Source organism: Danio rerio, chromosome 17 (assembly GCF_049306965.1).
Source record: "Danio rerio strain Tuebingen ecotype United States chromosome 17, GRCz12tu, whole genome shotgun sequence".
Taxonomy (NCBI): domain Eukaryota; kingdom Metazoa; phylum Chordata; class Actinopteri; order Cypriniformes; family Danionidae; genus Danio; species Danio rerio.
Window position 1 is genome coordinate 400,592 of NC_133192.1, and position 24,787 is coordinate 425,378.

The following is a 24,787-nucleotide window of genomic DNA, read 5'->3' on the forward strand; positions in this document are numbered from 1 at the left end:
GATGGAGACAGAAACAGCTGATGGAGTATACACTAACCTGCGCATTATTTAGACACTAGATGGAGACAGAAACAGCTGATGGAGTATACACTAACCTGTGCATTATTCAGACACTAGATGGAGACAGTCAGAAACAGCTGATGGAGTATACACTAACCTGCGCATTATTTAGACACTAGATGGAGACAGAAACAGCTGATGGAGTATACACTAACCTGCACATTATTCAGACACTAGATGGAGACAGACAGAAACAGCTGATGGAGTATACACTAACCTGCGCATTATTCAGACACTAGATGGAGACAGTCAGAAACAGCTGATGGAGTATACACTAACCTGCGCATTATTCAGACACTAGATGGAGACAGACAGAAACAGCTGATGGAGTATACACTAACCTGTGCATTATTCAGACACTAGATGGAGACAGTCAGAAACAGCTGATGGAGTATACACTAACCTGCGCATTATTTAGACACTAGATGGAGACAGAAACAGCTGATGGAGTATACACTAACCTGCACATTATTCAGACACTAGATGGAGACAGACAGAAACAGCTGATGGAGTATACACTAACCTGTGCATTATTCAGACACTAGATGGAGACAGTCAGAAACAGCTGATGGAGTATACACTAACCTGCACATTATTTAGACACTAGATGGAGACAGAAACAGCTGATGGAGTATACACTAACCTGCACATTATTCAGACACTAGATGGAGACAGTCAGAAACAGCTGATGGAGTATACACTAACCTGCACATTATTCAGACACTAGATGGAGACAGTCAGAAACAGCTGATGGAGTATACACTAACCTGCGCATTATTCAGACACTAGATGGAGACAGTCAGAAACAGCTGATGGAGTATACACTAACCTGCACATTATTCAGACACTAGATGGAGACAGTCAGAAACAGCTGATGGAGTATACACTAACCTGCGCATTATTCAGACACTAGATGGAGACAGTCAGAAACAGCTGATGGAGTATACACTAACCTGCACATTATTCAGACACTAGATGCAGACAGTCAGAAACAGCTGATGGAGTATACACTAACCTGCACATTATTCAGACACTAGATGCAGACAGTCAGAAACAGCTGATGGAGTATACACTAACCTGCACATTATTCAGACACTAGATGTAGACACACAGTCAGAAACAGCTAATGGAGTATACACTAACCTGCGCATTATTCAGACACTAGATGTAGACACACAGTCAGAAACAGCTGATGGAGTATACACTAACCTGCGCATTATTCAGACACTAGATGTAGACACACAGTCAGAAACAGCTGATGGAGTATACACTAACCTGCGCATTATTCAGACACTAGATGTAGACACACAGTCAGAAACAGCTGATGGAGTATACACTAACCTGCACATTATTTAGACACTAGATGGAGACAGTCAGAAACAGCTGATGGAGTATACACTAACCTGCGCATTATTCAGACACTAGATGGAGACAGTCAGAAACAGCTGATGGAGTATACACTAACCTGCACATTATTCAGACACTAGATGCAGACAGTCAGAAACAGCTGATGGAGTATACACTAACCTGCACATTATTCAGACACTAGATGTAGACACACAGTCAGAAACAGCTGATGGAGTATACACTAACCTGCGCATTATTCAGACACTAGATGTAGACACACAGTCAGAAACAGCTGATGGAGTATACACTAACCTGCGCATTATTCAGACACTAGATGGAGACACAGTCAGAAACAGCTGATGGAGTATACACTAACCTGCGCATTATTCAGACACTAGATGGAGACAGTCAGAAACAGCTGATGGAGTATACACTAACCTGCACATTATTCAGACACTAGATGGAGACACAGTCAGAAACAGCTGATGGAGTATACACTAACCTGCGCATTATTCAGACACTAGATGGAGACAGTCAGAAACAGCTGATGGAGTATACACTAACCTGCACATTATTCAGACACTAGATGGAGACAGTCAGAAACAGCTGATGGAGTATACACTAACCTGCGCATTATTCAGACACTAGATGGAGACAGTCAGAAACAGCTGATGGAGTATACACTAACCTGCGCATTATTCAGACACTAGATGGAGACAGAAACAGCTGATGGAGTATACACTAACCTGCGCATTATTTAGACACTAGATGGAGACAGAAACAGCTGATGGAGTATACACTAACCTGCACATTATTCAGACACTAGATGGAGACAGTCAGAAACAGCTGATGGAGTATACACTAACCTGTGCATTATTTAGACACTAGATGGAGACAGAAACAGCTGATGGAGTATACACTAACCTGCACATTATTCAGACACTAGATGGAGACAGACAGAAACAGCTGATGGAGTATACACTAACCTGCGCATTATTCAGACACTAGATGGAGACACACAGTCAGAAACAGCTGATGGAGTATACACTAACCTGCGCATTATTCAGACACTAGATGGAGACAGAAACAGCTGATGGAGTATACACTAACCTGCGCATTATTTAGACACTAGATGGAGACAGAAACAGCTGATGGAGTATACACTAACCTGTGCATTATTCAGACACTAGATGGAGACAGTCAGAAACAGCTGATGGAGTATACACTAACCTGCGCATTATTTAGACACTAGATGGAGACAGAAACAGCTGATGGAGTATACACTAACCTGCACATTATTCAGACACTAGATGGAGACAGACAGAAACAGCTGATGGAGTATACACTAACCTGTGCATTATTCAGACACTAGATGGAGACAGTCAGAAACAGCTGATGGAGTATACACTAACCTGCACATTATTTAGACACTAGATGGAGACAGAAACAGCTGATGGAGTATACACTAACCTGCACATTATTCAGACACTAGATGGAGACAGTCAGAAACAGCTGATGGAGTATACACTAACCTGCACATTATTCAGACACTAGATGGAGACAGTCAGAAACAGCTGATGGAGTATACACTAACCTGCGCATTATTCAGACACTAGATGGAGACAGTCAGAAACAGCTGATGGAGTATACACTAACCTGCACATTATTCAGACACTAGATGGAGACAGTCAGAAACAGCTGATGGAGTATACACTAACCTGCGCATTATTCAGACACTAGATGGAGACAAACAGTCAAACATGACAGACAAGCGTATAAATATATATGTGAATGATTCACTGATGATTAAGGTGATTCTCAGTCCCCGTTATTTAGCAGTTGTTATCAGGAAATAACAGACCTTGTATTGCCATGACTGACCAATCAGAATCAAGCATTCCAGACTGCCGTGTAACATCTGCTATGATGCAGAAATGCAAACATGAATTCTTTTAATAAATTATGCAGATATGTAAATGAATCTGAGAGAGCGTTTATAATACAGGTCATGTGTCTGTTCTTGTTACTTGCCCTTTAAATAAGCATCGATTGCTTATTTAAAGCTCGTGAGGGTGTTGTGATGTGCTGATGACAGCTGTCAATCACGTGAGTAACGCAGTGTTTTCTTCTGCAGGATGGAGAATCGCGTGGCGGCAGGTAAAGATGTTTTTCCTCCTCTATTCTGCTCGTCTTCCTCCTCCTCCTCCTCCTCCTGTTCCTCTGTATCGCCTCAGTCTGAGCTCAGGCTGTTCTGTGTGAATGTACGGTGTGTTTACAGGCAGAACACACACACATGCAGGCACGCACGAACACACACTGATCATGACACGCTCGTCGCGGGTGGTGAGTAGCTGCATGTTTAATCTCTGGGCTGTTTCTGTGTCTGCTACACATGCTGTTCCTCTGGGTGCCACAGCTCTGGGGGATCCTGGGTTTCTGCATGGAGATCCAGAAACACGATGACGCCTCAGAGCTCAGGAACTTTGCGCTGGTCTGTGGTTTACTGCTGCTTTATTTATGCATTGTGAGGAAGTTTTTCCCTCTCTGATGTTGTTGATGAATGAGCTGTGATTTAAGATCTTTTGCTGAGCATCCAGTGTGTCACACAGATAACAGTGTGGAGTTTAGCAGCTGCACCGGGACCAATGAGAACTGCAGATGCTAATACAGAACGACAGACAGACAACTGACAAAGAACAGACAGACAGAACGACAGACAGACAGACAAAAACAGACAGACTGAAAATGAACAGGCAGACAGACAACAGTCAGAAAGACAGAAAACAGAGAGACAGAAAACTGACAGACAAACAAACAGACAGACAGAAAAGCAGACATACAGACAACAGACAGATAGGCAGACAGAAAACTGACAGACAGAAGGACAGACAGAAAACAGACAAACGACAGACAGAAAACTGACAGACAGATAGACCGACACGCAAACAGAAAATAGACAAACAGAACGACAGACAGACAGAAATCAGACAACAGAGAGATAGACAGAAAACAGACTAAAAACAGACAAATAACTAATGGATAACAGACAGACAAAAAACTGGCAGACAGACAGGTAGACAGATACACACAGACAGAAAATAGACAGAACAACAAACAAAAATACAGACAGACAGAACTACAGACAAACAGACAGACAGAACGACAGACAGACAGACAGACAGACACGCACATACAGAAAATAGACAGACAGATATAAAAACACACAAAAAACAAACAAACAGACAGACAGAACAACAGACAGACAAAAAAACAGACAGACAGACAGACAGACAACAGAGACAAACATACAGAAAGACAGACATACAAACAGAATACAGACACATAGAAAATGGACAGAAGACAGACAAAAGAAAAGATGGACATAAAAAATAAAACACCGACGGACAGAAAATGGACAGAAAGGAAATATAACTTTAGCAGATAGATTAGGTGTGGCATATTGAGCAGCCCCTCCCAATTGTTTAAATAGCCAATGGTGTTTGCTCATATTAAAACTCTACCAGTGAGTGTTAGTAGCTGAGTTTCCATCTGAAGATGACAATCAAATTTATACGACTTTAAAGCAAACACAATGAGCGCGGTGGCTTATGGAGGTGTGATACAGGAGCACAGACAGATGCTCAAGACAGTTCTGGAGGGAATAATAATAGAAGAAGAAGAATACTGAAGCACTGTGATGATGGACTGACGGAGGACTGAGGCCGTTTACAATCAGCACAACAACATCTCACATCTGACACAATGGAGATCTGCAGGCCAACATTACTGACACAAAGACCCTCACACACACATTTATATCTGCAGACCAACAATAATGACACAAAGACCCTCACACACACATTTATATCTGCAGACCAACAATAATGACACAAAGACCCTCACACACACATTTATATCTGCAGACCAACATTAATGACACAAAGACCCTCACACACACATTTATATCTGCAGACCAACATTACTGACACAAAGACCCTCACACACACATGTATATCTGCAGACCAACATTACTAACACAAAGACCCTCACACACACATTTATATCTGCAGACCAACACTAATGACACAAAGACCCTCACACACACATTGATATCTGAAGACCAACATTACTGACACAAAGACCCTCACACACACATTTATATCTGCAGACCAACATTAATGACACAAAGACCCTCACACACACATTTATATCTGCAGACCAACACTAATGACACAAAGACCCTCACACACACATTTATATCTGCAGACCAACATTACTGACACAAAGACCCTCACACACACATTTATATCTGCAGACCAACATTACTGACACAAAGACCCTCACACACACATTTATACCTGCAGACCAACATTAATGACACAAAGACCCTCACACACACATTTATATCTGCAGACCAACATTAATGACACAAATACCCTCACACACACATTTATATCTGCAAACCAACATTAATGACACAAAGACCCTCACACACACATTTATATCTGCAGACCAACATTACTGACACAAAGACCCTCACACACACATTTATATCTGCAGACCAACAATAATGACACAAAGACCCTCACACACATTTATATCTGCAGACCAACATTACTGACACAAAGACCCTCACACACACATTTATATCTGCAGACCAACATTACTGACACAAAGACCCTCACACACACATTTATATCTGCAGACCAACATTAATGACACAAAGACCCTCACACACACATTTATACCTGCAGACCAACATTACTGACACAAAGACCCTCACACACACATTTATATCTGCAGACCAACAATAATGGCACAAAGACCCTCACACACACATTTATATCTGCAGACCAACAATAATGGCACAAAGACCCTCACACACACATTTATATCTGCAGACCAACATTACTGACACAAAGACCCTCACACACACATTTATATCTGCAGACCAACATTACTGACACAAAGACCCTCATACACACATTTATATCTGATCAGCAGACACTACAGCACTGAAGCGCTGATCCTTCACTTACTACAGCTGATTATTTATCTGCAGTTTTATTATCAGATTAAAAGTTGATCCTGCTCAGTTTTTATACACATTTTCAAAGTGTGTGCAGATCTTGGTGTTTCCATTAAGCATTTGTTATACAACATTCTTAAATGTGCATAAAATATAGTGAGTGAAAACAGCATGAAAGCATTGCTGGATTCCTCACCATATCAAATGCACTTTAAATTGCAGCATTGTGTCATTGAAATAGATCTGATATTATGGTCTGTCTTGCATAGGATCCATTCTCTGCTGCTGTGAGCGGACTGTTTGTGTTTGTGTGTGTGTGTGTGTGTGTGTGTGTGTGTGTGTGTGTGTGTGTGTGTGTGTGTGTGTGTGTGTGTGTGTGTGTGTGTATTTCACATCACACTAATGTGGAACCGGACTTCATTCACCCAAAAGATAATCATATTCTCTGAGTCATTTAAAAGCATATAAAGCTGTGAATTGTGTAGTTGTGAAAGCCCCGGTGGGCTGTTTGCTGACAGTGTGATGCATTCCCCCCCGCAGAGCTTTCCTTAATGATTTTTACCCACGGAGGGGTTCAGATCAACACTGCGCACTGCACATGTTTATTTTCTTATACACTGCAATAAATGCTTTTCTCTAGTTTCTAGCCCAAATATCTGAATATTATTAAGATAATTAAGAAGCATTTTCTAGACAAGCAAAGATTTCTGTTTCATTTTAGGAAATAATGAGTAAAAATGAAGAGAGTTTATCCTTAAAACAAGTTACATAATCTGACAATGTGGGAAAAGAATAATTAAAAAAATATATTTTGCTTATTCCATTGGCAGATTATTGTGCTTGTTTAAAAAAAAAATCTTTATATATATATATATACACGCACCGGCCACTTTATTAGGTACACATGTCTAAATGTCTAATCAGCCAATCACATGGCAGCAGCTCAATACATTTAGGCATGTCGACATGGTCAAAACGATCTGCTGCAGTTCAAAGCGAGCATCAGAATGACAAGTTTTTATAATCGTCAGCATTTGGTCCACATCTATCCGCTATGACTGACTGTATGGACAGAAGACTAGCGCTGATGTTTAGACCATATGACCTGATTTTGGACCTGATTTTGAACCTGATTCTGGTTCTGTGTTTTGAGTTTGAGTTGGTAAGTGTAGAGAAAAGTATCCAGCATTTTGAAATGTAGAGTTTGTATTTACTCATTTAACTGTGGTTTTGGCCAGATCATTTACTATTTGGCTAATTGTGTAACGTGTGTTACTGTGTTGAGAGTTAAGGGCTCCTATGCTTAACTTTAGTGAGCTGTTTGGACAGCACTGTGTGTAGTGTAGAGTGTCTAAAGTCATATTAGACTGATCTGTGTGTGTGTGCGTGTGTGTGTGTACTCAGACCTGCAGTGAAGGCTGGTGTTCAGGCGGAGGTCTCGATCCTGTCGGTTCTGCTTGATTGTGTCCGTCAGCAGGGATTTCCCATCATGCAGCATGTGTGTGTGTGTGTCTGACGTCTGTGAGGGAATCAGAGTTTCACAGCTGTTGCGGAAACAGAAGCACAGATCTGAACTGTGTGAAACAGTTTCTCTGAAACAGAGTAAGAGGATCAGTGTGTTATCTGTATCTGCAGTGCTCTGGAATGCTTCTTCTGAGTTGTCCAGGAAAAACAACTTACATGTGCTACACTGTAAAGAAATTTGTAATTTTACGGTGTATTTCCGGCAGCTGGGAAAATTTTATGTAAAATAATGGCTGTTAAATTACAGAAATTTAACATAAAATAACAGATATTAAATTACAGAAATTACTGTAAAATAACATATATTAAATTACAGAAATTTAATATAAAATAAGATATTACAGAAATTTCTTTACATTTCTGTAATTTAAGGCTGTTACTCTACACTTTTTTTCTGACACCCATGCGCCGGAAATAAACCGTATAATTACAGATTTTGTTTTACAGTGTACAGTAAAGTGTTTTGACAACACAGTTTACATTAAGTGTATATACAGTTGAAGTCAGAATTATTAGCCCCCCTAAATTATTAGACTGCTTGTTTATTTTTTTCCCAATTTCTGTTTAACCGAGATATTTTTTCAACACATTACTAAACATAACAGTGTTAATAACTCATCTCTAATAACTGATTTATTTTCTCTTTGTCATGATGACAGTAAATATTATTAGACTAGATATTCTTCAAGACACTTCTATACAGCTTAAAGTGACATTTAAAGGCTTCACTAGGGTAATTAGGGTAATTAGGCAGGTTAGGGTAATTAGGCAAGTTATTGTTTAACGATGGTTTGTTCTGTAGATTATCGAGAAAAAAAATATAGCTTAAAGGGGCTAAAAATATTGTCCCTAAAATGGTTCATAAAAAATTCAATTATTCTAGCCGAAATAAAACAAATAAGACTTTCTCCAGAAGAACAAATATTATCAGACATGCTGTGAAAATGTTCCTGCTCTGTTAAACATTATTTGGAAAATATTTTAAAAAGAAGAAAAAAAAATCGAAGGGGGTGAATAAATCTGACTTCAACTGTATTAGTGCTTTGGTGGAGATTAATCACATTCAAAACTATGATTGTTTTGTGTATTATACGTGTGTGTGTGTGTGTGTGTGTGTGTGTGTGTGTGTGTGTGTGTGTGTGTGTGTGTTGGTGTGCTGTTTACATGTATTATGTATATATACACATGCATGAATATATGAGAAAATGTTTATTTATATTTATACATAAGATTTAGATTATATATGATACAAATTAGCATGGCACGGTGGCTCAGTGGTCAGCACTGTGGCCTCACCTCAAGAAGGTCGCTGGTTTGAGCCTCGGCTGGGTCAGTTGGTGTTTCTGTGTGGAGTTTGCATGTTCTCCCAGTGTTGGTTTGGGTTTCCTCAGGGTGCTCCGGTTTCCCCCACAAGTACTGGGTTGCGGCTGGAAGGGCATCTACTCTGTAAAACATACGGCGGAATAGTTGGTGGTTCATTTCACTGTGGTGACCCCTGATGAATAAAGAGACTAAGGTGAAGGAAAATGAACGAATGAATGATACAAATTGTATAAAATAAATTAATATCTTTATATTTAAAATAGTTTTGCTATTATGTATGTGTGTGTGTGTGTGTGTGTGTATGTCTTATGCATATACGCTACACTGTAAAAAATTTGACCTTAAATTCACAGTAAATTACTGGCTAATAATTGCATTACTTTCACAGTAAATTACTGTATGTAAATTCACAGTAAATTATTGTGAGGTAGTTCACAGTAATTTACTGTGTTTTTGTCACATTCAATTATTGTGAAATTACAACCATATATTGTAACTTTACAGTAGATAATAAAGTCCATTACTGTGATTTCACAGTATTATCTTGTAGAATTAACTATATTTTACTGTGAATTTGCAATATGATTACTGTGATTTAGCAGTAGGTTGCAGTTTAAATACCTGATCTAACTGTTAAGTTACAGTTATATCCCGGATTACTGTAATTTAACAGTTTGGTGCTGTAAAATTTCAAAGCAATTTTAGGTCACACAAAAATGAAAATTCTATCTTGATTTACTCACCCTCAGGTTGTTACAGCTCTGTTAAAAATGATTTTTTTGTTAAACACAGGAATAAAAATATCAAATATTCCCCTTTGTGTCTAAACAACCTGAAAATGCGTAAATGATGACAGAATCTTCATTTTTGGGTGATCTGAGAAGACTCTAAAATCAAAATAAAAACAAACACACATACATTTTACAGATTTATTTAACAGCTTAATGACATCTGTGTAACCATTTCAGAAAACTTTCAAAAGGTGAAGGTGAAGCCTCAAAAAATCCTAAGAACATAATAACAAAAAAATCTGACATCATATGTAGCATACATATAAAAAGCAGTGCTTCAGAGTGCGCGCTCTCTCTTTCTCATATATATATATATATATATATATATATATATATATATATATATATATATATATATATATATATATATATATATATATATATATATATATCATGAATCTTTTTCCTGATAATTTTACACACTTGCTGGTTGATGTGTCTTCTCTGCTTCTTTGACTTTGTCTGTCTTCCATCTCCAAACTGGTGCCCAAAAAGCACCTATAAGCAAAAGGGCAGACAAACAGTTAGCTTCATACAACACTACTGGGACACTACTGCTGCACTACAGAGCAAAATGACTATTAGCTCAGTTTGAACATGCTGACAATACTGTAGCTCAGTCAAACTGCAATCATTTAAACAAAAACATCTGAAAAACATTTCCATCACAAACACACAATCAAGAACAGTCTAACAACAAATAGTGGTTTTAATGACCTAGGCAGAGCATTTTAAAACAGTTGATTTGATTTACACCTTCTGTTTACAGACTATAATCTAATGCTGGGTTCACACTTACCGTACGTTCACACCGAAAGCGGCGAGAGCGTCCAAGGTCGCTCTGGCCGCCCTGGCGACAACGCTCTCTGCCTTCAGCTCCTGCGGCGAGAGCGTCAAAACTCGCTACATTGATCTCATATTTAAAGGAGCCGTTGCATCATATCAGTTACATTCCTGCATAAAACATGTTTCTAGCGTGAAAATGTTGCGCACTTCTTATCAAATTCATACAACAATGGAAGATCAAGTTGCGTGTGGCTTTGCTCTATTTATCCAATATGTGTCCATATGTCTGAAATATCCTGAAGCAGCAGTAACGTACTGTTTTGTACTGTCACATCGCGTGAGATTCCCGCTTTAAGATAAATATATAACATTAATGAACATCAGTAACTCGCCAGTAACTTATTTAATGCATGTTCCTGTAGGAAAAAATTGTAAATAATTGGAAATCCGGCGACCGCAATAATCAAACCCTTGGGAACAACTGTGGTCGGAACCAAAGTTCACAGGTCTGTGTTCTCTGAACTGCTATCAAGCGATGGACGTCTTCATTCTGATTGCTTGCCGCCGAACCGCGTCATAGCTCATTACCATAAAGTTGACTTCATTTCAACTCTCCTCGACGCTCACGCCGGCGAAGACGCGCCGCGCTGATCCTCGCCGCTTATCGCCGCCGGCTGTCATTGAAAATGAATGACTTCCGGCTACTTTGACGCTCTCGCCGCTTTCGGTGTGAACGTACGGTTATTGCAAAGTGAACACGTACATCATAGCACTTGTTCTTGAATACTAGCAGGATGTTTCTTGCATCAAGCTAATTTTTCATGATTTGAATATTAGGAAAATTTTGCAAAAAACTTGATTGAAGTGATACACCACTTGTGTTGTATTCATTTCAATCAAGTTTTTTTTGTAAATATTCCAAATATTTTTCCACGTTTTTTGAGTTTCACTTAATTTGTGCTTCCCAGTAAAAATTTCCCACTATTTATGCATTTGCAATGACTTGTATGTAATCCACTCACCTGAATAGGTAACTTCACATATGGTATAAGAGCCCCATCCTTTTAAAGACAGCTTTCCCTCTGGTCTCCAGCAAAGACAAACAAATTGTGTCTGCAACACGGCCCTTTATAACAAGGGGACAAGGGGAGTCATGACTTGTGCTCCTATACATTCCTTGTTTAACCCCCCGAAAACAAGCCCTCAGTTACAATATTTATTGTAGACATTACCTTAAATTCCAGAGTGCAAAAGGCATCTTCAGCATACTTCAGTTTCAGAACAGATCCAAAGTCAGTTGTGAAATCCAGGTGAGGTCCCATGACCACTCGACCCTCCGAGGAATAAGACTGTTTGTTTGATGTTGCACTGCTGGGGAAAGAAAGACTAAATTAGAGGTGTTTGTGAATAATTACATTTGTTTGTAGAAACAAAGTTGACATTCCATACTCTGCCTATTAAAAACCAAGCAAACAAACACACATGCCCAGTAAAATTGCTAATAAAAATAAAAACTATAGTTTAAAAAAATCTTTGTCTAATATTTACTACGACTGGAGGTACTGGTGGAACTTCTGGAAGAAGAAAAAGAGTTTGTACAAGAAACTGCTCACAACAAATTTGTGAAAAACCTGACATTTAAAAATCTAATAAAAATGAGGAAGGTTCAACATTACCTTTAATAATCAAGAGAGGGGTGATTGGCATCAGTGTTTCAACATCAGTGGCTGTGGCTGCAAAAAAATATAATATAATAAGAGTAGAAAAAGACTCAACCTAACACACACACACACACACACACACACACACACACACTGTGTATGTATATATATATATATATATATATATATATATATATATATATATATATATATATATATATATATAGGTTTAGACTGTGATAATGAACTTAGGTTATATTTGTGTGCTCAGAATTTACACTCACTTCACACTTCAGCTATTATCAGGTACACCTGAACACAAAAAAATAAAATCTACAGTTAGTGACACTATACAATTAGTTCTCATTAGTTAATGTTAGCAATGCATTAACACCAGTGAGAAATATACAATATGTACTGTGTTAGTGTTAGTTTAAAAGAATACAACTGAATTGTATTATAAGCCTCGTTTAATAAAACAGTTAAGACTTGTTTCATAATGAGTTTATTTAACTAACTTAACGTTAACGTAACAGTGAACAAAATTAACGTACATGATGGTGACTAACCGTAACGTTAACTTAGGTGAAGGCCAGAGCTTACCTTAACGTCACAGTCATTTCACCTTTACTTCAGTCTTGTACTGAAACAGAAAATGCAGTTAACAAGAAGTTAATTAAAGAAAATTCCCTTTCTTTTTTCAGGAACTAACGTTAACGTTATGCTATGTTACCTCAGAAAACACTACAATCACCATCTGGCGTCGTTAATTTCGTGTTTAAAAAAAGGCGCGCTTAAACCCTGTATGTGCGAGTACAACCAAAGTACTCTGTAAATTCCAGTTAAATGACATGCACTATACAGAAATACACATACAACAATCATTTAACGGACAAAAGTCACATTTTAACACTTACCGAGGTTGAATTCGTTGGGTGAAGAGACGACGCAGGCGTTGTCTGTGGCGATGGCGCTTGTTTGCGGTCGAGTCGAGTCAGTTCTGTTCAATGAATCGGCTCCTTTAAGTGAACAGTAAAGAGTCGAATTCGCCTGAAACCGATTCCATTTTGTATAATATTGTAAGACGCAGACATATAATTCATTAATATTTCATCATATTGCTTGGTTCGTGTACTGCTTGTACACAAATTGCATTTTGATGACTATGAGCTTATGAACACGTCTGATAAAATATCTGAATCTGATTCAATGTCACACGAGTCCTGAACCGAAGCAGTGCAAAAGTGATATATTCATTGAAATATAAAGTTAATTTTTTTCTTCGCCATTAAAAATATTACATATCTCTGACTTTAACAATAAGAATAAAATTCGTTTGGAGTGTATTAAGAATTATTATTATTTCCTCCCAGGATTCATTTCGCACCAAGCTGCATCAAGCTGTAATGGTGGATGAGAAGGCACATAATATTATAAATATTGCTTTTAATGTGTAATGAAATAAAGTTTTAACACTTTTTCATGCGAGAATGTAGTTCTTCAAAACCAAAATCTGTGGATTGTTAGTAAAGATTGTGTGTAATTTTAAGTGTGTTTTGCCGGTAGCGGAGATCTATGACCTCCAGGCGGTAACGGCGCTCATTACTCATGTATCCGCCGAGAGGCGCCTGTCTTCAGGCTAGACATTGGGACAATTGCCCCGTCTCCGATGGCTCTATATGCGTCAGAAAATAAAGTTTTAACTGTTTTTTATGCTAGAATGTAGTTGTTTAAATCTCTAATCTGTGGTTTATATATATATATATATATATATATATATATATATATATATATATATATATATATATATATATATATATATATATAATTCTGAGATTAGTGACCTCCAGGCAATGACAGGTGCCCAATACTCATGAAACCGTCTAAAGCAGACATTTACCCTGACATTAAACTAATTGTTGGCTGTTTAACAGTCTTTGGTTTCATAATTACTTTTTATTCCAGTTTATTATGTTTTGGCTAAGCACACAGTTATGTTCATTAAATATTATTTCCTATTCTATGTTAACTGTATAAAATTAAATAAAGGTGCAGTACAACCAAAAAGATGTTGGTAACCAAATCGTTTTGGGGGCTATAACATTCTGTTATTATCTGTTAAAAGTTAATTTGTATTAATTTCTACGTTGAATTAAAAAAAAGGTTTGAATTTCTATAACTAACGTGCAAAATATATAGCCCTTTTCACAGTAATTTGCTGTAATCATGCTACCTGCCATTATTTCACAATAAAATTATAAATACAACATATTACTGTGAATTTTTCAGTTAAATACTGTGAAGGGATACTAATGTAATTTACTGTGAAAAATTACAGTAACTTGTTGTGAAAACCTGGAAATTTTTTACAGTGTATAAGTATATAATACACACATATCTTATGTCAAAATATACTTTTACTTTGGATGATATTAATCACAGCACTAATATAGATATAATAAATATGCACAATACACACACACACACACACAGACACACACTCCAGAGGAAACTCCAGAACAGTGTGTGACTAGTATAAATGAAGCACTGCAGCTGCTTTCTCAGAGTGTGTGTGTGTCCAGATGATGGAGGATGATGTTGTGCGGCTCTCGATGTTCTCGATGGTCCTCTTTTACAGGAGAATAAAGTCCTGCAGGTCAGAGCGACATGAGCTAGAGAGAAAGTGTGTGTGTGTATCTGTGTGTAGAGGAAAGGCTTTGTGTTATACTGGTGTGTGTGACACTGTGTGTGTGTGTGTGTGTGTGTTTGTTTACTGCTGTGATTGTGAGTTATTCTTCAGTAATTCAGTGTTCTGCAAATGTCAGTGACTCTCACACCTCTGTGTTCATGATATTGGTAATGAAGTGTGTGTGAATGTGATGATATTCTTGACGTGCTCGGCTGTGTGTGTGTGTGTGTGTGTTCTCTGATTCTGCAGGACACAAACACACTGAGAGAGTCATGAAAAAGATTTATATTGGCAAAACTGCCCTGAAAGCGCAGAGAAATGGTAGTAAACATCAGAAGAGGAGGTAAGAGTGTGTGTGAGAGTGCAGCAGTCGACCGGCCACCATCCACACACCCTCCATGTACACACACACACTCCAGAAAACACTCCATCTGAACACATCTGCACTAGAGACTCTACTGAACTCTCTCTCTCTCTCACACACACACACACACACACACACACAAATACATACACACTCACTAGACAGATCGCACACAAGGAAAACAAATACACACAGACACACTAACACTGTCTGCTCTCCTCATCTTCAGTCCTCATCAGTCAGTGTGTGTGTGTGTGTGTGTGTGTCAGTGTGTGTGTGTGTGTGTGTCTTATTTCCTGTACTTTTATCTAAAAGCCTGAATCAGAGCAGGTTGTGTCGGTGTGGAAACACTAATAAAAGGACAGCAGTGATATCTAGATGTACTTTGACTCCGCCAACACAACAAACATTATTAGTGTGTTCCTCATTATTTATATTGTGTTTTCAATAAACACCTGTTCCCCTTTTGGTTCTCGCAACACACTTTTTTTTACAACTTGTATCAGTAAAGCATGTCCCACTGTGCAATGCTGCCGTTTATCTTCACAACACTTGAAGAGGGTTAGGGACCGAGTGCTGAAGGGTTTCAGGTGTCATTTCGTCCCATTCTTCTTGCAAACTAGTCTTCATTGTCAGATTTTCCTCTTCTAAATGCTCCACACATTCTCTATTGGAGACAGGTCAGGGCTGCAGGCAGGCCAGTGCAGTGTCGGTCTCCTCTTCCTCTGCAGCAGGACTCTGTAATGTGAGCTGAATGTGGTTCTGCATTGTCTTGTTGGACTCTGCATGGGCGTCTCTGGAGCAGAAGGCAGCATATTGAGCTCCAGAATCTCTCTGTGCTGTTCAGCATTACTGGAGCATCACAGAAGAGCAGGTCACCCAGGTTAACCCCAGACCATGACAGACTCTGGCTTCTGGACGTGTTTGGTGTCAGTCTGGATGATCCTCTTCTTCTTTGGTCTGGAGCACACGGCGTCCATTTCTCCCAGAAACACCTGAAACTCTGCTTCATCTGAGCACAGGACACGTCTCCACTGTGTGATGCTCCATCCCAGATGCCTCCGAGCCCAGAGAAGTGGACGGCGCTAGTCTAGCTCTTACTAGGCTTTCTAGAAACATTCTTGCAGGTGTGTTTAGGCATGTCTGAGCTAAAATCTGCAGGACACCGGCCCTCCAGGACCGAGTTTGGACATGCCTGGACTAGAGCTTTCCTGATGCTGCTTTTGTAGCTGATCATCATCACCATCACCTGTGGACATCACCTGTGTCACATCATTATTCAGCAGATCACCTGATCACTGCCCTGCACTGATCCTGTCTCTGGTTCTGGAGTGTGCTGCAGGAACCAGTATTAAAATGTGTTTATTTTGAAACTAAAAACAATAATAATCCTGATGTTAATAATGTTTCCTGTATTGTCTGCATCAAACACAAGTCAAAGTACATGAGAAATCCCAGCTCTCTATTTTACCTGCGTTTTCCACACTGGCCCAGTGTTTTCTGATTTGGGGTTGTATAACAGCTGAACGGGATTTTCTTTGTGTATCTGTGTGTGTGTGTGTGTGTGTGTGTGTGTGTGTGTGTAGCTCAGCTTCAGTCTCAGCGCAGGAGCAGAAGGAGGATCTGCGCAGGCGTCTCTGCTGCTCCACACAGAAGCTCCAGCAGCTGCAGAGAGAGTTCGAGTCCACACGAGTCTACCTGGAGGCGGAGCTGAGGAGAGCACAAGACCAGCTGGACACCTTCACGGAGAAGCTGCGCAGGTCACACACACACACACACACACGCAGAAACTCATTGGGCCCTGTCATACACCCGGCGTAATACGGCACAAGACGTGTGTGGCGTGATGTGTTGCTATTTTCAGAGCAGCGCAACAGTCACTTTCCCGTTTTGCTCCACAGTGTTTACATAGTGAATCCATATGCACCACTGTGTGGACTCATGGGTGTGCTGCTCTATAAAGGAGGTGTGTTGAGGCGCATTGTTGGAGCGCTGCTATTCTGAGCAACTGAAATAGACCAACAGCAGCATTCACCAACTAACAGCTGCTCTAAAGTCCAGCGCAGAGCTTTTGTCATTTAAAGAGCACATTAGTTATGAACCTATGGGGATCCAAAACATGTGTACACATTGCCTTTAGGCCGGGGCTGTCTTTAAGAGAAGGAATATCAGTCATTTAGGGTGGTGCTATCAGTCATTTAGGGCAGGACTATAGGTCATTTAGAGCAGTAATATCAGTCATTTGGGGCGGGACTATAGATCATTTAGGGCGGGACAATCGGTAATTTAGGGCGGGACTGTCGGTCATTTAGGGCAGAACTATAGGTCATTTAGGGCGGGAAAATTGTTCATTTAGGGCGGAACTATAGGTCATTTAGGGCGGGAATATCAGTCATTTAGGGCGGGACTATAGGTCATTTAGGGCGGAACTATAGGTCATTTAGGGCGGAACTATAGGTCATTTAGGGCGGCACTATAGGTCAATTAGGGCGGGAATATCAGTCATTTAGGGCGGGTCTATCAGGCCTTTGGGGGAGGGGGGAGGGGGGTTATCAGTCATTTAGGATAGAGCTGTTTGTCAGTGTTTTCTTTTAGTCATAGACCTCTGCTTTTGGTCATATGCATCAACAGTCTGGATTTATATTTGCCCCCCACAGTAATACCTGTGAAATATGCTGATGATTTAATAATCAATGGGATCCTCACTGGGCCTTGGATTCTGTTGTGGAATGGGGAGAGAATATTAACCTAACAATGAGTGGAGCTAAGACTGTGAATATGGTAATAATGGCAGAAGAGAGATCAACATTCCCTCCTCCTCCTCTCCTGTTGTCTCAGGACATATATGGGCAGGGGCGTAGCACCAAATTCTGGGCCCTGTACCCTCTCAATGTCAGTGGGCCCCCTACACATTTTTTTTTAATTATTTGAATATAAACATGCACAAATAGTGTTCTAATCTATAATCAAATCAGATTATAATAATGACTGGTTCTTTCATTCACCACCAAATTGATGCATTTGGCCTACTTGTGCTCAAATACCTTTAAACCGTAGGCTACATTGGGTTTGTGTACTGACATTTTGATCCATGATACTGATGCAAGTTTTGATTTAAAAACATTTATTTTTGAACAGGAGAACACGAGACAACTGTACCCTCAGAAACAAATCAAATAAGCTAAGCCTGCCATAATACAAATCGTCAACTATCAAAAAATAAATAAAAGTCAAATGAGATGTAATCTACATCCCAGTAAATCCCCACTGACGAGTCTTTTGACGTCTGCATTCACATCTGCAAGACATCTACAAGACGTTTCCTATCAGATGTGAAATAGACTTCTATTAGACATCTTTAAGATGTTTGCGATTCAGAATGTGTGTAAAACTGACATAAAACAGACGTCTGCCAGACGTTTGTATACAGCAGGTGCTTTCCAGATCAAGAGATCTTTAACAGACATCTTGCAGACGTATACAGACACGAAATATCTAATACAATGGCATTTCAACCTTTATACCATTAAAAGGGATAAATCAAGTATATAATTTCTTATATTAGTATTACTTAATTGTTTAGATTTTTAAAAGGCACATTAACTTCTTTCACATTTACACATGGATCAATAATTGCAATAATTTGACCATAAACAGCTGAAAAAAAATTGGAAATAAAAATCATTTAGTCATTTAGGTCCACTTTTCCCCCCACTACCACGTCCATGTATATGGGATGTCCATGTTAAGTACATGATTTGTCAGAGAATATACTCTCTCTGTGAAGCCAAAACAGCAGGTCATCTTTGTGACCTTTGTGAACTTCGTGACCTTTATACGGCCAGTTCTTGAGTTTGCCTGTCCAGTCTGGGGCGGACGACCCAAAGCACTCTCTGAGGAGTTAGACAGGATCCATAAGCGATGCTGTCAGATGATGATAGGTATTCTGACTTCACTTCCAACACTAAGTGAAAGGCATGAGGATCCACCAAACATACTCTCACTGGATACCCAGACACTGAGTATCTCCACTGCACTGCTATCTCCTGCTTACAGTGTCATCTTAGCTTCTTCAGCTGAACTCTCCTTTATTGTTGGATGTTTTTTAATGATTGTTTTGACTTTATCATTTTGAATAATATATTAGTATTTTTATTAGTCAAATATTGATTCAAGTGTGTGTTTGACACGTTTCAGGGAATTGTGCTGCAACACACTGCACTGTCAAACTTTAACTAAACTAAACTATCAGGGAATTTAATGTAACTTTGAAATAGAATTGAAATATTGAGTAAGTATCTGCCAGAGGAGTCAGAATACAGAAGCACCTGGCTCCTCTTTAAATGAGAGTTATTCCTCTGACTCCGATGGCGATCTCTGTTCTCAGATCTCGCGTCTGATTGTCCAGTCTGTTTGAATATGTTAATTTGTGTTTTAGAATATATTTCTTTAAGCTATGAATGTGCAGTGTGTGATTCTCCTTCTCTACAGGATTCAGAGCAGCTACGCGGCGCTGCAGAGAATAAATCAGGACATGGAGGAGAAAATACACAGAATGGTAGGAGAATCTGCTCGCATCTATAGGAATATAAGTGTAATATATCAGTGCTGGAGGAGATCAATAGCAGACTCTCACAGAGATCACTGCACATCAGAGAGACGTCAGGGTTTAAATCTGTGTTTATAAGATGACGATCATTCAACACGATGTACATCACACTGGAGGATCCCGTATTATTCATTAACTGATCAACTGTGTTCACTCTGCAGATATTCGCTTTAAATTACTATATTTATCAGTGCTTTAGGGCGGGGCTATCAGTCATTTACGGCGGGGCTATCAGTCATTTAGGGCGGGACTATCAGTTATTCAGGGTGGGATGATCAGTCTTTTAGGGCGGGACTATCAGTTCTTTTCTGGCGGACTATCAGTCATTTAGGGCGGGACTATCAGTTCTTTGGGGCGGGACTATCAATTCTTTGGGGCGGGACTATCAGTCCTTTAGGGCGGGACTATTAGTTATTTAGGGTGGGACGATCAGTCTTTTAGGGTGGAAGTATCAGTTCTTTTCTGGCGGACTATCGGTCACTTAGGGCGGGACTATTGGGTGTTGAGGGCAGGACAATCAGTCCTTTAGGGCAGGACTATCAGTTCTTTGGGGCGGGACTATCAATTCTTTGGGGAGGGACTATCAGTCCTTTAGGGCAGGACTATCAGTTCGTTGGGGCGGGACTATCAGTCCTTAGGGGCGGGACCATAAGTTCTTTGGGGTGGACTATCAGTCATTTAGGGTGGGACTATCAGTCATTTAGGGCGGGACTACCAGTCATTTAGGGTGGGACTACCAGGCATTTAGGGCAGGACTATTGGGAAATTAGGGGAAGGACTATCAGTCATTTAAACTGTGGTACCACTGGGCTTTTCCTCCCATAGACTTCCATTACGCACGCGAATGCATCAGACCGGAGACGCGCGGTCATGCGTCAAATTTCGCAGGTTGCTGTGTTGCAAAGTTCAAGCTTGGTGAACTCTGACCTGCGAAATCGCATTGCTAGATTGCGTGAGACCAATCGAGGATCAAAACATGACCTCATTGGACAGAAATTTAAAATATGGAGCAATCACTTGCTTTTTAAATGTCTAATGATCTTGTTTAATCCTGCGCCTTTTCGAAGAGCCGTATGACAGAATTTCCCAAACTCCAACTCTGGTGTGATCGCAGCTTTAGGGCGGGACTATCAGGCATTCAGGGCGGGACTATCAGGCATTCAGGGCGTGACTATCGGGTGTTCAGGGCAGGACTATAAATCATTTACAGCTCATATAACGGGTCAGAATAGGTCTCCTTTAAATGAAACTTCCTCAGAGAGTAAAGCTGTAGTGAATCTGTCATGAGCGCCGTCATTATCTGATCGCTCCTGTTAATTAGATCCACAGTGTGTGTGCAGATATAAACCCTGCCGAATTAAACCCATTAATCATATGCAAACACTGCTGCTCATCCACCCGCTCTGAAACCTCAGCTGATCAATTCACCATTGACAACAGCAGGCCCCGCCCCTTTATTCAATCCAGAAGCAGAGCAACTTCATGAAGAACTCACTGATGAAGACGAGGAGGAAGACTATAATGAAGAGGATGATGATGATGATGAAGTTTATAATGATGAAGATGATTATATGGGTGATGATGAGGATTATAATGCTGAATACAGTGAGGATGATACTATTGAAGATGATCAGATTTACAATGATGAAGATTATAATGATGATGATGATGATGATGATGTTTGTTTGAGTTCAGACTCAGCGTTACGAGGATGAGAAGAGATCTCTGAATGGAGAAATCCTGACTCTGAACAGTCGACTGATGGAGGCCAAGATCACCATCCAGAAGCTGCGTGAAGATAACGTAAGCACACACACATGCGCCCACACACACACACACACACACGCACACACACAAACACAAACACACACAAGCGCCTACACACACACACGCACACACACAAACACAAACACACACACACACACATGCGCCCACACACACATACACACACACAAACACAAACACACAAAACCACAAACACACAAACACACACACACACACACACACACACACACACACACACACACACACTGTTCAGATCAGGAGGTCATCATCCAGCAGCTGTGTTCTTTGATGATTCAGGACAGGCTTCAGCAACTCTTGATCTAGGTGCACTAGATAGGGTTGATAGAAGACACTTGAGTAGCAAATGAGTGAGCACATCTTTACTGTAGTGTGCTCTAGAGGATTAGCATGCTAGTTTAAGTGGTAAACCATCAGATACTGTGGTACAGTGATACTGAATGTGTGTGTGTGTGTGTGTGTGTGTTTGTTTCTCTGCAGGATCTGTACAGGAAAGACTGTAATCTGGCTGCGCAACTGCTGCAGTGTGGGAAATCACCTTACAGAGCGCACAAACTGTCTGAGGTGCATCTCTCTCTCACAAACACACACTCACACACACTCGCACTCGCACACACACGCACGCATGCACACACACATACACACACATACACACACACACACACACACACACACGCGCACACACACACACACACACACACACACACACACACGCACACACACACGCGCACACACGCACACACGCACGCACGCACACACACACACGCGCACACGCGCACACACACACGCGCACACACACACGCACGCACGCACACACACACACACACACACACGCACACACACACACACGCACACACACACACACACACACACACACACACTTCCTCTCTGTCTCCATCCTCCTGTCCTGCAGTGGCTCTCAGGGTTTAATCCCCTGCTCTGCTCCTCTACAGAAGCTCTGTGATTATCTTTCAGTGCTTCTGGGAGCAAATGTGCAGTTTTGTGAGCAGTTTATCCCTGCCAAAGAACGTTTCTTGAGGAAATGATTCATTCAGTCAGGAATTGCTCATCTCATTGGGGAACGCACAAGAACACCAAATGTATTGGGGGGAGAGCAGATCATTTCTTAGAGAACACATGGATTTTGCCAGAGAGTCCAGAGCTTCTCACGCATCACATTCATCTAGCCAGAAAACACACATCATCTTGGGGAACACACACACGGTTTCTTGAGAAATATTGTAGGACTCTTAAGAATGCACTGATTGTGCCTGAAAGTGCAGCATAGCCTGAGGCGTTTACCAGGCATCGAAGATTTTATAGAGGAACAGTTTTGCCGGAGATGCCAAATTTCTTTATGAACACATTTGTTGGAGAAAAATCCCTTCAGCTTTGCTATAAAATGCAAAGCTTCTTCAGGAATATTCATTTTACCAGGGAATTTTCTGGAGGAACACACAAAGCTTCTTGAGAGTAGACAAATATAGTAGGTTTCTTAAAACATGCATTAATTTTGCAGAGAATACAACACTCTTTGGGAAACGGATGTGCCAGAGATCGCCAATTTTATCGGGGAACACTTCAATCGTGCCAGAGAATTACTTTTTTTTGGAGGAAACAAAACATTTCTTAGGGAATGCCAAATGTCTTGGGAGAGAGCACAAAGTTCCTTGGGGAACACATGAACTCTGCTATAGCCAGCCACAGCCACATCACCCTGCAGCCCAAGAGCGGTCCTGCAGCTGAGCAGGGCTGAGCCGGGTCAGTGTCTGGATAGGAACACTAGGCTGCTGTTGGCAGTGGTGTTAGTGAGGCCAGCAGGGGGCGCTCAACCTGTGGTCTGTGTGGGTCCTAATGCCCCAGTGTAGTGAAGGAGACTCTATACTGTCAGTGAGCGCCGTGTTTTAGATGAGATGTTAAACTGAGCTCCTGACTCTCTGTGCTCATTAATAATCCCATGGCACTTCTGGTAAAGAGTAGGGGGGTAACCCCGGTGTCCTGGCCAAACTCCCTCCATCATCCCATTACATTTCATTTGCCAGATAATGCAAAGCTTATTAGGGATCACATTCATTTTGCCAGGGAACTTAATTTTCTTGAGGAACACATGGAGGTTCTTGGGGAATGCATTGGTTCTGCAAAACAGCACAAAGTGTCTTGAGGATGACATGAATATTAAAAGAGATAGCAAAGCTTCTTGGGGATTGCAAAGCCAGAAAATGTTCATTATCTTGTGGAACACACACATTTCTTGAGAGTAGACAAATATTGTAAGACTCTTATAGTATGCACTAATTTTGCCAGATAGTGCCATTTTTCCTGGGGCACACAACATTTCCTGAGAATGCCATATTACTGAGGAGAGCACAACATTTCTTGAGAATCCCATGAAATTTGACAGGAAATGCAAAGCTTTTTGGGGATTTGGCATTCATTTGGCCAGGGTACGCAACGATTCTTAGGGAACACATTCATTTTGCCAGAGAATTATATTTTCCTGGGGAATGCAAGGGTCTTTGGGAGATGCATTAGTTTTGCAAAAAGCCCAATGTGTTTTGGGAATACAACGCTTCTTGAGAGTAGATAAATAGTGTAGGTTTCTTAAAAAATGTGCTGATTTTGCCTGAGAATGCAACATTTCTTGGGAAATGGATCATTTTTGGGCAGGAATTGCACACTTTATTGAAAACATAAATATTGCAGGGATCGCAATTTTCTAGGAGAATGCAACATTTCTTGGATGAAAGCACATATTTTCTTGAGAGTAGACAAATATTGTACGTCTCTTAACTCTTTCAGAG

The 24,787-nt window shown here is 40.3% G+C and overlaps 1 protein-coding gene and 1 long non-coding RNA gene across 11 annotated transcripts in view; one reads left to right on the top strand and one right to left on the bottom strand.

Annotated features, from left to right (window-relative positions):
* The window catches only part of LOC141378488 (uncharacterized), a 38,886-nt gene extending 25,382 nt beyond the window's left edge, over positions 1 to 13,504 (bottom strand). The window contains exons 1-9 of the long non-coding RNA XR_012393149.1: positions 13,439 to 13,504; positions 13,125 to 13,164; positions 12,806 to 12,833; positions 12,537 to 12,593; positions 12,093 to 12,228; positions 11,883 to 11,986; positions 10,498 to 10,572; positions 9,257 to 9,404; positions 7,843 to 7,980 (exon numbers count right to left, since the gene is read on the bottom strand). This is a non-coding gene — a long non-coding RNA (uncharacterized lncRNA). The remainder of the gene's footprint in view (positions 1 to 7,842; positions 7,981 to 9,256; positions 9,405 to 10,497; positions 10,573 to 11,882; positions 11,987 to 12,092; positions 12,229 to 12,536; positions 12,594 to 12,805; positions 12,834 to 13,124; positions 13,165 to 13,438) is intronic.
* The window catches only part of begain (brain-enriched guanylate kinase-associated), a 41,577-nt gene that overhangs the window by 11,374 nt on the left and 5,416 nt on the right, over positions 1 to 24,787 (top strand). Inside the window, exons 1-7 of one of the 10 annotated variants that reach the window (XM_073927963.1) lie at positions 9,352 to 9,476; positions 15,104 to 15,177; positions 15,460 to 15,553; positions 17,161 to 17,334; positions 20,066 to 20,132; positions 21,879 to 21,986; positions 22,467 to 22,550. In XM_073927963.1, the coding sequence (XP_073784064.1) occupies positions 15,483 to 15,553; positions 17,161 to 17,334; positions 20,066 to 20,132; positions 21,879 to 21,986; positions 22,467 to 22,550 (504 nt within the window). In that variant the 5' untranslated portion in view covers positions 9,352 to 9,476; positions 15,104 to 15,177; positions 15,460 to 15,482. Of the gene's footprint in view, positions 1 to 3,432; positions 3,751 to 9,351; positions 9,477 to 15,037; positions 15,178 to 15,459; positions 15,554 to 17,160; positions 17,335 to 20,065; positions 20,133 to 21,650; positions 21,789 to 21,878; positions 21,987 to 22,466; positions 22,551 to 24,787 lie in introns of those variants that run through there. The other 9 variants (XM_073927959.1, XM_073927958.1, XR_012393132.1 and 6 more) reach the window with 9 other exon arrangements.